General features: G+C 45.1%; 1 protein-coding gene across 1 annotated transcript in view; it reads right to left on the reverse strand.

The window, feature by feature from the left end:
* TNNI3K (TNNI3 interacting kinase) overlaps positions 1-16,019 on the reverse strand; it is a 2,902,528-nt gene that overhangs the window by 2,711,977 nt on the left and 174,532 nt on the right. The window contains exon 3 of the mRNA XM_085600138.1: positions 9,243-9,328. Within this exon, the coding sequence (XP_085456264.1) occupies positions 9,243-9,328 (86 nt within the window). The remainder of the gene's footprint in view (positions 1-9,242; positions 9,329-16,019) is intronic.

Consider the following 16,019-nt stretch of genomic DNA (forward strand, 5'->3'; position numbering starts at 1 on the left):
TATATTCTTTCCCCACATGGGACAAACCTAAATATCAATCCAATGCCATGAAACTGCTGGTCTGATGCATTTCATGGTCGGTCCCCATAAATGCCTGAAGCAAAGGATTTGAAAAAGTTCCCACACTTCTTTAGGTACCCAAACAACCACAGGAATAAACTTCCAAGGCTCCCATGAACTCAGGGGGTGCATGTAGAGGCTCTCAGTGTGTCGGGCTGAGGGCAACAGTCAAGTTCAGTCCAGGCCCAGTTGCCAATGGGAGCTGGGATTCTTCACAGGAATAACCTCTTCAGCTTCAGTTCCTGGAGACACTCAAGGGTTCAGCCTTATGACTCTTGAAGTTCTCTCTGTCCATGTATTTCAAGTAGAAGAGGGTTCCACCTCCTCAGGTCCATCTCAAAGGTCACAGATTCCCAGTGCAGCATGTTCAGTCCACGTGATATCCTTTCGCAAGTCTTCTGATGAATGTGCTTTGGGGTCCATATTTATGCTTAACACAAGCTAATGGGTGGGGGCAACTCCTCCGCACTCAATAACTAATGGGGTGAAAGTTACCAGGACTTTTTCAGTGGTTCCTCTTTGCCTTACTGAAAAGAGACAAATAATGCCATGTGCCAGGTCATATTTTTAAAATGACAAACGTTTCAGCAACACTAAATTGCTCTGAAGACTGATGGAGTGTGTGGGAGTGTGATAGGCAAACCACTAGTTTCTTCCCCCAACTACCACTAAATTCAGGTTTGAAACAGGCACTGCACTCACAACAAACCCAGAGAGAGAAGTCTGGTAGGGCAAAGCAAGGTCATTCAGCAGCCAGACAGAGTATACAAAAGATTTGTCCTTGCATCCTATTCATTCCCTCTCAAGTGTGCCAAAGTGTTTCATGTGGCTCGATTGACCTCCCAGGCAGGATTGCACACTGTGCTATCAACGGAATGCTCTCAGGCCCAACCCTACATATTCTATTGAGCTCAGCTGAGTTGCCTCTGCCCATTCACACCAGCCTATAGTTTGCTCCAGGGAAGGCACATTTCACACCTCTTTCACACCTATTCCAGAGCAGAGGATTATGTTAATTAGTCTTCTGACAGTTCAGACACTCTCCTTCTCTTTACTCTTCTTTTCTTCATAGGACAGCTAGGCCTTCCAAAATGAAAATACCTTTGAGGACCTTGTCACTGTAGGGACAGGCTAACAATCATTTTCCACATTTCCAACTTTGGAATACAGTGCACCCCATCTTGTGGGCTACAGGGCTTACATAGAACTGACGTACTTATATTTTAAAGAGAGGTTTTTATCTGTTAAAAGCATTATTTTAATAGGTTGCATTGCAGGTTTTAACTGTATTAGTCAATCTACAATGGTAGGTCGGAAGACATGTTTCCTTTGTCTCGTTAATAGATGGCACAATAAGTGCTGCAGTCCACTGGTGACATTAAACTTTTCATGACTTGCGTGTATTTCCACACAATATACCATGGCCATATAGAATAGTTAAATAAGCCAATCAGGGATTTGCCAATTTCTACATTTCAAAGGTTGGACCACATACACTGGGCACTAGGCAGCAATGCCCCAATGTGCAGAGTCTAAAAAAGAGCAATAAGATTTAGCAAAAAATGGGGATGACCAGGCAAAAAAGGGGCATTTTCTCACACCGTATTATTGTTCCCCAAAGTGAAAGCCAATAACACCCCTTCAGCACTTGGCTCTTCAAGTACCAATGGCAGAACATTTCAAGGTTTCTTCAGGAATGTGATGTGGGTTGGAAACTCAGTAATACATATAATAATACTCAGTAAATGATTTTCCAGTTAGTGCCCTTCCTTTTAAAAGGAAATGTTCTTTGACATACACACAGTATACAATTGTCAATATATACAGAAAATATAAATAGCAAAACAGTATAATAAGTAGTGGTCAAGTTCTGGATGTGAAGACCAATTTAAAATGTCTGCAAAAGGAGGCCTCACAGAAAACCAGGGTGTAGCTTCTACTCTGGGCATTCATCACAGAGGGAAACTAACCCCCAAGCGTAACCTGTTTCTGTTACATATGAGGTTCCCAGTGACACACTGCATGTGTACATAACAAGTAAACTATAATCAGTAAAAGCTTCTAGAATAAGGCACTGATTATAGCCCTTAACTTTACAAAAATATAAATTAGTCTGCAGATTTTGTCACCCATTTTTCATAATTCAAAAAGAAAGACTACAGCCTCAACACACCAATTCACAAGGGCTGGGAGTTTCATGGCCGGATCTAAAAATGTTTGAGTGTATTGTATACTTCTGGGTGGATTAACAAAGACTCACCTCAAGAGATAAATCATAATTGCATCCAGACTCAATATCAGTTGCAACAGAGCTGCATGTCCCTCAGGACTCTTGAATTGTTTACCAGTGGCCAATAAAACTTTGTTGACACCATAGCGACGGGTGATCTTTTCCATAGTGCCTGGACAAATGTTATGCCTGGTCAGTCAGCTTCAGCAGGCACCCCTGCTCCTGAGCATCTGCCTTATCTCTGGTGGAAGATTTAAAGGAGTACATTTTCTCCATGCACTGGTGGGTATCCAGAGCCGGTCACTGACCTTCATGTGGCCATCCTGAGTGACTGGTATTAAAACATTTTCCACAAGTACTACACCATTTTCCATGCAATTTGAAATGCTTAGCTCTGCAGAGCAGCCTTTCTCTCAGAAGCCACTTTAAATGGTCAAAGTTATCTATCCTTTCTGAATAGCTCTGATCATCTTTTCTAGACAGCATCCTCCTGCAGCAGCACAAATTCAGAACCACTTTTTTACAGTGAGTTTGGGCTTTTTGCTCAAAGCAGATGCATATATCCAGCAGGGTCCCTTGCACAGCTCCTAAGTTATCATGCATTAAAGCTGAGAACTCCACAAGACGGCTCTCATCTAGTGACTGCTGTCAAACAATCCTCTTTTTCCACCAGGCACTTTCTTATTCTTCAGGGAGTATATCGGAAGGTTCTTATTCAGGTTGTCCCCACCTCGATGGAAGCCAACTATTAGGCATCCTAGTTTTGTAGCCTGACTGACAGATTGGCTTTGGATTCTACTCAGTAATTACCCTTTTTATGCAAATATAGTAGCAGATTCTGGGACTACATCTTTGGAGCTGGTCTCAGCTCTAGACTGTCCAAACTAAAATCTTTGTCACTCACATTCAGCAGGAGGAGGGGGTGAAGCTAGGTGTTCCCTGACAAGGGAATCTGAGACATGGGTCCTGATTTAGCACTTGGTGAACGGATTATTTCACACAAAAATGGCAGAGTACCCTGTCAGCCCACCCTATTGAGATTCATGTTTAGGAAAGCAGTGCCCCGACTGGCTCCACGATCAGAAGCCCTATGTTGATGGTATAAGAGAGTTGAGTGTGGTAATGTAAGTGCATCAGATAGCCCACCCTATTTTCAGTCAATTATTTGATGGATTTCTTTCCTGTTATGGACTGCCAGGGTAACCCTGGTGATCCAGAACAGAACAAAATAGAAAAATGACCACCACACCCTGGGAGGAAGCTCCCAGGGTGACAGAGTCATAATTTATTTTGTTTTCAATTTAAAAAAACTCCTATAATGGCAGTTTGTTTTTGGAAAACACAAACGTTTGGGGAGCAGTCACCTGGCACATGGAGACTATTCACTAAACTTTCAGATCCTTCAAAAGAGCATTAGTGGCACAGAGAACTCCACAGAGCCAACAATAAACTCTAAAGATGACAGTTGGTATTCCAGGTACCATGGAGAAGGGAATACCTCTGCCATTCTTAATAACGGAGGACCACCCACCAAGATTAACTCAGGTCCAAAGATGCAAAAGGAAGAGAGAAAGCCTTTGAAACCAACTACTACATACAACTTTCTGCTGTAACAAATCTATTGAAGAATAAAGCAGGAAGAGGTCACAAAATGTCCCTACACCTTTAATAGCCACCTCTCTCTCCTGTCTTTCACTGCAGTATCGCCCCTTCAAAAGACTTCAAAAATGATCCTACAATCTACATTACTACCTGGAAGAAAATAATTTCATCCACCATCTTGCTTACCATACAAACACAGGGGGATTCAAGACTGATTTCTGTTCCCATAAAATAAAGCATAATAGACACGCTTCATGATCACCCACATACAATGATACTCTCTGTATGCATTTTTCCTGTAAAGTACACAGAGCCATTACTGTACCTCCACTATAGGTTACAGCTAATAATTTAAGTTTAAAGATATTTAGAAAGTTTACAGTAGGCAACACCCCATTTGTGAGGCTCATACATCAGATAATGTCCAAATACCACAGGTAAAAAGTGGAAAACTAAAGTCATTACACATTGCCTGTCAAGTATGTATTATCTGTGGTTACTCTAGCATTGCTGGACCATACATTCACTTGTTAATTAAGTAGTTCTACATGATGACCAGTGTAGCTCCTTTTAAGAAGCGTTGAGCCCAAAGAAGTCTACACACCAACTGGGGCCATATTTGCAAGTTCGACAGGGGGTGCAACAGGTGTTTGCTCCCACTTTGTGCATCCCCGGGTCACTTTGGTATTACAGAAGAGGCCGCCGACACTTGTGCAGCCCCATCTGTAATAACGAAAGGGCTGGTGCACATAAAGCCCCAGCGCTATCTTCAGAGGCCGTTCCCTCATTTGCATGGGGCGTGTCACATGCAAATTCGGGAATCTCTTTGCTTCTGCACCTGTGCCATATTACAGATGCAGTGGCAGAGGCAAAGAAGCTTTCAGGAGCTGCACTTTAGTGTGTCCACTGATGGCAGCCCTCTAGAGGGTGTGCGGGGGTCCCATGTACCTCCCAGACATCCCCTTGCAGGCGGGAGCACTAAAGCAGGAAGGTGCAGTCACTCACTGCACCTGCCTACAAGGCATCTCTACCCCCTTCAAAGTGCAGGCAGAATGCCGCCTGCCATGTGAAAACACAGAGCGGCGTCAAAGCAGCTGCTCCATTTTTCACATGAATGCACTACCCTGGGGGCAGCGCGAGTTCGCAGCTGCCCCATTGGGACAGCGCATTCATCAGAATAATGCGCATTTTCCTTCATCACGCTGGGCACACCTTTTAAAAGGTGCGATCAGCACAATGAAGGAAAATGCGTTGCATGTATAATATGGCCCCTGGTAGGCACCTCTTCCTTAGTTTTATGATACAAGTAATTAACTTTTTAGTCACATTGCAAATAGCCCCTCCGAAGGTGTTAGAAACTGGGTTGTTAGTTGAAGGGGGTGTGAGCCCTTCTAAAGCAACGGCCACAATCCTTGTGAGGGTGAACCACAAACAGTAATTAAATTAACCTGTGACTAACCCTCTTGTAGCTTAACATAAAAGCAGCCAGACCTAACTTAGAGGCAGGGTGTAAAGTATTTACGCAGCACTCAAAACATAAGACTTTATTTGACACCAAAATTACAAAAACCCAATTACAAGACCCAGAGATATCCAAGGAGCTGACATCAGATAAATATTTTGAAACACATTATCTAGAGTTTTTTAAACTTAGAATATTCCCTTCATAACGGGAAGTTACTGAATATTTCTTGGAGGCTAGCGTTCTTGCTAAAGAGTTCTAGCAGGGCTAAAACAAAAACTTAAACGACTGAGGTGTGTGTTCTAATGGATGAATAAATAGTTGTGAGTAACCCCAGGCCAATAGTTTTAGGTGCTTGAAACGCAAGAGGACATGAAAATCGTTCTATACAGCATTAGCACTAAGAAAGGTACTATGTTTGGTTCTTGGTGCCTTAGGCCTATGAGCAATTGTTTATAAACAATTGTAATAACCAAATGTAGCAGAGGAAAAAACAACAAGTTGATTAATGAAATGCTTGTGTAAGTCTCAGCCACTGGTAATCACTCAGGTTTGCATCACAATCCATTGTTTTTCGCCCACATTGCCACCTTAGTTTGGACCCAGCAATCTGCAAATCTGTCTTGACCATGCTTGTCATGGGAACAGTCCACCCCAAACTTTCAGGCCAGGTCCTACCTCAACCAGAACACAAGCAACCCAGGACTGGTTTCACCCTTTTTAGAGCTCTTCAGCAAAGTATAGCTTGGTTCCACTAGTACAGTGAGGCCGGGACCCATTGCAACAAAGTCCCATCTCCAGCAAGAGTTAAATTAGGGCCTTTAGTGTCAAAATGGAAGCCCAAATCTTTAGTGGGGCAAGGCAGAAAGGTGTAGTTGAAGAGGGCTTCACGAAGTCAGATAGCTGTTGGACGTGGTCCCAATGAAACCACTGTTTTAGGCATGAAAGCTCCAAGTGGGAGAAATTAGAATTTTGTGCCCAGAAAAGGTCCATCGCCAACTGGATAGTTTTGGTGCCTTCGTCTAGTCAAGATTTCTAAGTTGGCAGTTAGACAATTTTTTAGAGTTCGGAATCGTTCAGCAGGGCAAATCTGCAGGATGTAGCCAAAGAGGGCACCACAAGGTGAATGCATTCTCTGTGAGGTCTGGATGAATTGGATCTGCGGCTGCTGCTGAGAAGCCAAGAGTGAGAAACTTGAACCCTTGGGTAAGCACACGTCAGTTGGATTGGCTTGACAGGTTTGTCCCAGTCCAGCAGAGATCTTGTAGATGAAAACATTTCCCAGGTTTTCAAGAATGGTAGGGGAAGGCTAGCCAGACATAGCAAATAGCTCCCAGACTTCAGGAATGAGTCTTTGGGGTTTAGACTCACTCCAGCAGAGGCCGACAGCAGGGTCCTTGGAAGACCCTGTTGGGATTTGTCAACTAGGCACTTGCAGGAAAGGCTCCTTATAGCATGTTGTATCACTTCATCTTGAAAAGGAGGTCAGCCTTATGACCCTCAAAGTTCACTTCTTTGTTGTGAATCCAATAGGGAGCAGGTCCATTCCTTAAGGAATCCTCTCAGGTCACAGACCTGAGGTCCAGTCTTCTTCTGCAGTTCCTCGGGGCCAAAAGGTGTTCTGAAGAGGGTGCCAGGGGTTGCCACATTTATCCCTAGCGCTAACTTGTGGGTAGATGATTCCTGTCCCCTCCATAACCAATGGAACCAAAATGTTCACAGGTGTTGCCCTACCCACATTTTTTTTAACAGTTTCTGTTTTCCCTACAGGGAAGAATCCCTCTGTTCCCCTCTGTAACTAATTCCAAGATGGTGAAACCCTTCTCCCTTTTGGTATGCAGAGCCTGTGTGTCCACCCAGAGGTGTGGCCAGTGTAATGAGCAATCCCTCCCTTGTGGTCAGTCCAACTCAGTTCTTAGGCAGGTTCAATGTCTGTGACAGGGGAGGCACCTTTGAAGAAAATTAGGCTTCTGGGAAAAGCCCAAATAGTTATTCTGCCAGGGGAACAAACCATCTCTCAACACTCATGCCTTTGTCTGTTCTCGTGGAGCAGTTTTCACATCTTTTTAAGGGCTTTAGCACTCAGACAGCTGCAGCTGGAATCTATTGCAAATTAGCCACCAGAGGTTTTAGGCAGGGAATAGGTCACTTTCTAAGAGTAACTTTCTCTTAACAGGTACCAAAAACCCTTCTTCATCATGATTTTTGGCTTTTGATAAATATTAAAAGAGCTATTTAATCATATTTCTAGGAGGTCCTTACCCTGAGATAGCCGAATTAATACTCAATATTGCTTCCGGGTGTTACTCTATGGACCAGCCAACCTTTCTACAGTGAAAATACCTTTTTTGGGGCAAGTCGTTATAAGGACGTTTTAACAATACATTTCTACATTCCCTGCTTGTAAATAGCATGCACGGTGCATTATAGATTATAAGGTGTGCATAGTGGTGACTTAATAATATTTAAAAATAAGGTTTTGACTGTCACAGTGTGACAGGTGCCATTGCAGCTTTTACACTGAAACAGTTAGTCTTTGCACTGTCACTATAGTGACTATAGTGCGTGTTGCAGTCCACTAATGATATTTTACTTACAGGCCCTTGGTTCACTTTGCACTATATTCTAGGGGGCAGATTTATGTGAGACTTGCGCCCCTTTTACGCCGCCGTTGTGTCACTTTTGTGATGCAGCGGCGGCGTAAACCCTGCGCCACGTTGCGCCCCATTTACATCGTGACGCGTCTATGGAGATGCGTCACCGTGTAAAGCCCTGCGCCACGTGAAACCTGCGTCAGGTTTCACGTGGGCGTTTCGACACGGGGGGGGGCGTTCCGTCGCAGGAACGCCCCTGAAAAGTGACTCAGTGAAATCTATAAGATTTCACTGAGTCACTTTCCCAACGCTGATGCGTCAAAACCCTGCGCCTGCTTGAAGCAGGCGTAAGGCTTGACGCACCATGTTAGGGATAGGGTAAGTTGGAACAGTGCTGGAGTTGCGTCGCGCTTGCGACGCAACTTCAGCACTGCGCCAACCTTACGCCGGCAGATGCGTCACGTATCTGCTTGTCCTTGCGCCACGATGCACCGCATTGTAAATGCGGCGCATCTGGGGTGGCACAAGGGCAAACTTGCATGACGCATCTTCCCTGGCGCATCCCTGCTGATTTGCAGGGATGCGCCAGGGAACATAAATCTGCCCCTTGGGACTTACAGGCAACTTAAACATACAAATTAGGGGCATACCAAATAACCATGTTAAAGGGGGTTTCATTAAGCCAGCCTTGAATTGTGCAGGAAAAGGCAACATGTGGTAAAGAGTAAAGTGGAAGGTGCTTCCCTTTAACCCTTTCTATCACAAGACCACAGTGACAAAAGGTTTAAGTCCCGGGATCTCCCTCACAACACGTCCTTCAAAACGTTACCTGGCATTTCCAAAACAAGACTATCCTCAGCCATCCACAGCCTTCTTATAATGCCTAAACCTGTCTCTGCCTCATCCCATCCAGATCATTTACACTAAGAACCTCTTCATACTGAAATACTTTGACTGTCAATATCCTTTCATGGTTAAAATGTCCTCTTTCTTCCAATTCAAGACTGCCTTGATAATCGACCTCTTTAAACACAGTTCTCAAGGTGGAATCAGTTCTTGTCCAGCCAGATCACCATTTTCAAGTGACTTCCCTGAGCCATTTTAAATGCCGCGTTTCAAAGACTTTCTCTTCTCTATTCAGCCACTCAGTCACCCATCAGTTCGAATTCTATTCAACATGCAGTTTTTACTGTTTGCATTGGTAATAGTCTTGCAACTCATTTCATGCAGCAGAAATAATGAAGCAGTATGTCCAAATAAATAAATACAGCCAAAATACAATTAAAATACTCACCACCGCAGGCGCTGCATAAATGAAGAAGAGAGAGTCCATTTTCTGTGCGATAATTTAAGTTCACTTTGCCAAAGGCTTCATCTGAGCTGAAAAGCGAAATATATGGAGTTATTAATATCTTTATATTTTCTAATTGTACCTCCATTTGATAAGATGTGTATTTGAATCCTTTGGTTAAAAAAAACAGAACAATGTATTATATTGTTTAAGATATGCCTCGAAAGAAAAATACAGATCTAAAAACATGTCTCTTAGTTTTCTAAATCAATCCGAAAACGTTGTGAACATTTCTGTCGAACAGAGCAAAGCACCGCCTCGATTTACTTACAATTGCATGGAAAATGGAAATACCCCACACACACACACCTTTGACACACCAATAAAAAGGCCTCAGTGCACCGCGCGCTCTTCTTTGCAACCTTTAGCAAATAACCCCATATGTATTTGGAATTAGAGCCATAGTTTGAGATGATCAATAGTCCTTCAAACTCTTTCAAACTAAAAATATAAGCTTTTTTAGACACATTTCATGACATAAAAGTGTATTAGCATCTATAGGGATCCCTGAAGGGGTATAAACTGCAGGGCGTGAGAAAATAAATTATATTTCTCTATTTTTTTAATCGAATAATTATTCCATGTTTGTATGTGAAATGGAAAAACACATAAAATACCCTATCCATATTCATTTTTTTACTTTTCATAATACAATGTAGTAAAGTATGTCTTTACTGACACCTGAGCTTGTTCAGAAATGCACCCTCTGGTGTCTGGTCGGGTCACGTGGGGCAATAGAAAGAGGCTCTTCAGGACCATAGGCCAAACATGAATATTTAATTAGGAATGAAACCTATTAATATAAAATGTTTTATCACGCTCGCAAAACACTCAGAATTACAATGAGGTTCTACCTAATGAACAGTTGCCAAGGGCTCAATTAAAACACGTTTCTAAAAGCTTATTATAAGGTAACATCCCAAAAAGGGCTCTTAATGGAATAAATGAGTCGGCTGAATTGTTCGTTTCTTTGCGGGCTCAATGCTATACTAGTTTATAAATTAATGAGAACATTTGACTGCTTATTCATGAGTTTTGTACAGCCTTTGACACAGTGAAACATGGTGTTTTTTATATTACATATATTTCTCGGCAGTGCTGCAGAATAGACGGAGTGTGTGCCTTTAGGTCTTTCATAAAACGCGTTGATGGCGGGAGATGGGCGCATGCGTCACTTCTCTCAAGGTTCTGCTCTGGTTTTCTTAGGGTCCAGTGGGGCTTTCCCCTATCTCGGTCCTTTACATATGTATGCTGCAATCTTTACAAATGTATGGCTGACCCTTCCATGCCACGTTTATAATGCTGCTGCTGACAAGCACAGGTACCTGCAAGGCAGAACTGATGAATCAGAGGTGCAAGCCTGGTCAAATGCTGAAAAGAGACTTAATACTGCAGCTAATAAATGTTTAAATATAACATAAAAACTGCAATGAAATGCTGCCCAGACTTCACCCACGACTCCGATGGACAATGGAGGAAATGGTGCAGTACTAGGGCCATTGTGGAAGGTGAGGCTAGTATTCTGAACATTTTGACCTTTAAACTTGCCGACCGGGTTGCACTAACAGCCTGAGTGTCAATGTCCAAAGATTATGCAACGCAGATAATTGGGGAAAGGAGCCGCTTGCAATGCTTCCACCAGGCGTTCAATGAGCATGGCCATAGGCTGTGTCCAATGAGTTGATCTGGGTCTCCAGAGCATGGTTTAGTCAAATTATACTCAAGAAACAAAGGGGGGAGTGAAGAGGGGTAATGGTAGAATCGTCCTGCTACAAATCCTATTTCTCAACAAAAAGATTCTACCATTACATTACATTATGCCATTTAGTACCTGAAAAACTATAGTCATTATGATGATGCAGCAGAGATGGTTATCAAGGTACCTTCTGGTTGTTTACAGAAGGGAACCACTTAGAGTTTTTAGAATGCCCCTCACACACTGAAAACTAATTCAGTGTCATGCTTCATCATTGGGGTCTTCCCGTCCCTCTACGGGGCGGGGGATGCTACGACCTATGTAGATGCGGGAGCACTTGAATTTGTGATAGAAGTTATGTGTAGTGCATGGGGTGGTAGGGCCGTGAAAGAAAAGTGGTGCAAGAATTAAAAGTTCCCTGGCTAGTGGAAAAAATATAATCTATTGCCTTCCCTGTCTGGAAACATTAACATTAACAACAACAGGGGCAACCCAACACACCTGAACCAGGGGCAATAATATCTGTTCCTAACAAAGGTTCAAGAGACAATTTGTTTAAAAATACACGACATAAAATATACAAATCAGACATTAAACAAATAATACATTAGTGAAAAAAGGAGAGAAAAGAGAGAAAAAGAAGTGAGAATACCCATATGTACAAGAACCGTTACTGTAAATTTATTACAAAGTCGAAAACACTTAAGACAATAACGCTCAAAGCAATATGCTGGGATACAAACAATATAAATCACAAACCAGACAAGTGGCAAACGAAAAAATATACGTTACAACAAAGGCACAACATATACAAAAATGAATGTGTCCATCATGGATTTAGGCCATGTTGGACTTGGCCCTTCTGGCAGGTTCACCCCTAAACTTTTTGCAATTATCCTAGCCTTTTTCCCTATGTAGTGTTAGTGGTTTTAGACCCCTAGGCACTTTAGCACGGTGTCCCCGTGTAAAGTGCGTGTGCTCTGTGTTACATTTAGTGAGACTGGCATGCCCTCCCATAGGAATGCATGGGGGATATGTGTGTCCATGGTAATTCCTGATGTGAGAGGAGTGCAGGGTCAAGTTTATTATGTGCGAACTCGTAAGAATAAATGCAGCGCAATGATGTGCACAGATTTATTATAACTATAGGAGAAGTGCCACTTCTAGAAGTTGGCACTTCTGTGTGCTGTGTTTCTGCCTGCCTGATGTCGAGTGCATGTCTGGCTTGTGATTGATTCTCTCCACTGCCAAAAGGAACACGGAGGGAAAGCTCGGGTGCCGTTTCTCAAGCACAGGAGGCATTTTAAGTGCAAAATGGCTGCAAGTTAGAGGAGCTCCGGCACCCGTGAAACCCTTCCGAAAACCCGCAACACTTATTCGGCTCCAGAGCGGCGAGACACCTGAAGAGAATACTGCTGCCACCATTAAGCCCTTCGCTGGAAGCCTGAGCCCGACGCTGACCGAGCAGTGACCATTCGAAACTGCGGCCTCCCCCGGCTTCCAGAGGCCGAGGCGGTGGTGCCAATCGTAGGGCGGGGCGACCTGCACCATCGAGTCATCTCGCGACGCAAGTCAGCTGCTGAGATCAAGGAAAGGAGAGACGAGGCGCACAAGAGAACCCGAGCGAAGAGAGGTCCCAGCAGCAGAAACGGCAGAGAAGCACTGGAACATCACCGGCAGTGCACAAGGCGGAAAAGGTGAGAGTGCATGACCGCGTGGCCGCCGTAGACCCCGGAGGGCTGTGCCCCAAGCGAGCTATTGAAAACAGCTCAGAGGACTGAAACGTCGGGAAAGGCCCCGGGAGGCCTCCCCCCCCCCACCCGAGACAAGAGTGGAGTTGTCATTTCAAGCACCCCCTGAGTGTGACGACCCCTCTCACTAGCCGAGGGGGAACAACTGCTCCAGCCCCAAAAAAACCCTAAAGACAAAGCCTGTCCATAATCGGGGGCGGCTGCATAAAGCGAGGAGGAGTAACCCAGAAAGGGGGGCAGTAACTACCCAACAGCAGAGTTTCTGGCGGGGCCAGGAAGGTGAGTGGGCCACCGACAACAACCCTGTGAGGAGCACGGGGAAATTACCTGTTTTGTTGATCCTGTGGTCCCTGGCCGAGGCGCTTTAGAATCCCTGGGCTCATCGCCGGTCTCCCCCGCCGCCAGCAGCCCCGTGACACCTGAGGGCGCGGCCGCTGTGTGGGGAGACTACACTACCCAGGAGCCTTTGCGGCCGGACGCCGTACACCGCCAGCTCGCGCTCAGTGGCGCTTAAATTCAAACCTGGTCTTCGGCCGAGTGGGAGCCTCGACAACAACCCTGTGAGGAGCACGGGGAAATTACCTGTTTTGTTGATCCTGTGGTCCCTGGCCGAGGCGCTTTAGAGTCCCTGGGCTCATCGCCGGTCTCCTCCGCCGCCAGCAGCCCCGTGACACCTGAGGGCGCGGCCGCTGTGTGGGGAGACTACACTACCCAGGAGCCTTTGCGGCCGGACGCCGTACACCGCCAGCTCGCGCTCAGTGGCGCTTAAATTCAAACCTGGTCTTCGGCCGAGTGGGACGCGCGCGGGCGGCGCCGGGAGAAGCCCGGGACAAGGGCGGGGCCGTCTGCGGCCGTCGCTATTGGTTCGTCGGTTCAAGCCGGGCATCGTTCCACCTCCTCTGAAAGACTTCCATGAACACTAAGCTAAGTCTGTGAGTGGTGCGTAGATTCCAAATTGTTAGTTGCATGAGGCACCATAGCTGGGGGCATAACATTTCGTCCTGCTTTGTAACGTATTGCTGTAGCCACCGCCTGTGAGTCACAGCGTAGGTCAATTTCTTACTGCAGTGGGCAAGTTAGCATTTTGTGGTCTTTTGCTCCCGGGTCAGCCTCAAATTGTCATTTTGAGAATATGGGGAAAACCAAAAAAACACCAATTAGACCTGGGACGGGAGTTAGGGGTACATTAGATGCATTCATTACACGGGCGGAATCACTGCTGACACATGAGATACAGTTGACGGAGCGTAGATTGTCCCTTGATTCCTTATTGGCACATAAACGCTCCTCATTGGGGACAATAGCGGAATGTGTCACACCGGGGACGAGTACAGCGGCAGGTCAGGGTCCCTCTTTGTCTAGTAAAACTCAGGGCGTCACATTAGCACAAGTTCATATAAATAGCCAAAGTGACGGTGGAGACGAGCTACCGCCAGTGGTGGGTCCCGCGGTAGAACTGGAGGTTAGCGGACCCGGGGGAGCACAGGCGGATGCCCAAGAACAAAATGAGATTACTCCCGGGGGTGAGAGGGATCTTAACGCCCTAGTGGAGAAAGAAAGGGTAGTAGTTACCCGATCAAAAAAAGCCTTAATAACGCCAGACCCCCCCCCAGAAAGTGCCACTATTGCGAGTTTGAAGTCCTCAACCAGGCCACAGAACAAGGGGACAAGTAAAAATAAAAATGATCCAAATACAAAAAAAGGTGGTTCTAAAACAGACCCTATAATAGTTGAGGATGAAAGCAATAGGCCAGCTTGTTCACAAGGTCATATTAGCTCCCCTGTAAATAGAATGGACTGGTCACAGGAGATAATGAAAACACTCGATTCCAAGTTGGAAGCCCTTTTCCTTAAACACTTGGCCCCCCTGGTAGCAGATATAAAGAAAATCGAGGAAAAGGTCAATAGGTTGTTGGAGATGGATAAACGTGTTCTCCCAGTCCCCCAGTTAATCTCGTTACCGGATGGGCAAGAGTCTGTATCCGACCCGGTACGAGCAGGGTCAAAGCAGAGGGTAGATCGCATTGTGAGCAATGATAGTGTCACACACCCGGTCCAGGCCCCTGTAAGCACCCAACAAGAGTCTAGTATAAAAGCACAGTTAGCAGCCTCCGGTTCCCATAACGCCCAGGTGCTGAGCTCGCCGGGCCTCCAGACGCTAGATTTGCCCCCGGCATGTTGCCCTACACAATAGTTTTAGCAGGGGTACCGGCCCATAACGGGGAAAGAGAAGAATCTACAGTTTCCTTGATAAACAAGGTCAGTCACTGGTTGGATAATAATGCAAAGGATTCTATGCAGTGGAGAACGCATATTCTCATGGCAAGGAGGGTAGCCTGGATTGGTACCTCAAAAAAGAAGTTTGCCGGAGATTGCGTCATTGTCAATTTCAGACACCGAGAGCTGGTAAAAGAACTGTTGGGTTATAGTTATGTGGCTTTTGATAGTGGGTCGTCTATTAAAATGCTCCCTCTAAATTTTTTCTATAGGGACCAGGCAAAAGTACCGCGTCAGGGGCCACGTAATAGAGTGGAAGTCCCGCTATCAAGACCATTTAGACTGGGGTCAGTCTCCAATAGGTTCAATCCATTGTCTGATGCGGCAGTGATGGATGAACTAGATTGACAGACTCAAGTAGAAATACCGGTAAATTTACCACCTCCAGACAACATCATGCCTGTGGAAAATGTTGGGTCCATAGGAAACAGCCATCTTCCCGAAATCCCCCAAAATGAGGTTGTAACAACTCAATTAGCGTTTAGTCCCGAAGCAGATCAGATTAGCTCAGGAGAAGGGGGTTCCCAAACTCAATATTCCCATGTATGGAACGGGACTAACCCGGGGAACGGGGAACTTAGGGTAGTATCGTGGAACATTGCCGGAATCTCTCCCAAACTAAGAACCAAGGAATGGTTGGAGTACAGCAAAAAGTTCCACATTATCTGTTTACAAGAAACATGGGAAATGGATAGTAATGTCCCCCATCTAGATGGGTACAAAATGTTTTTTGTGCCCGCTCAAAAATCCGTGATGGGAAGAGCGAAAGGAGGACTAATAACGTATGTATCTCTGACGCTACAAGGGACATGGGAAGATTTGGGCTGGAACTCGGAATATACTCAGGGTCTTAGTTATAGTAACAAGGGGACTAAGTTTGTTTTGATAAATTTTTACAATGCGGGCCAATCAATGCAGAGGTTGGCAGACCTGAAGAATAGACTGGCTGATTTGCATTCTAGGGGAAATTATCCCCCAAACATAATCTTGGTGGGA

This window comes from Triturus cristatus, chromosome 4_2 (genome assembly GCF_964204655.1).
Source record: "Triturus cristatus chromosome 4_2, aTriCri1.1, whole genome shotgun sequence".
NCBI lineage: Eukaryota > Metazoa > Chordata > Amphibia > Caudata > Salamandridae > Triturus > Triturus cristatus.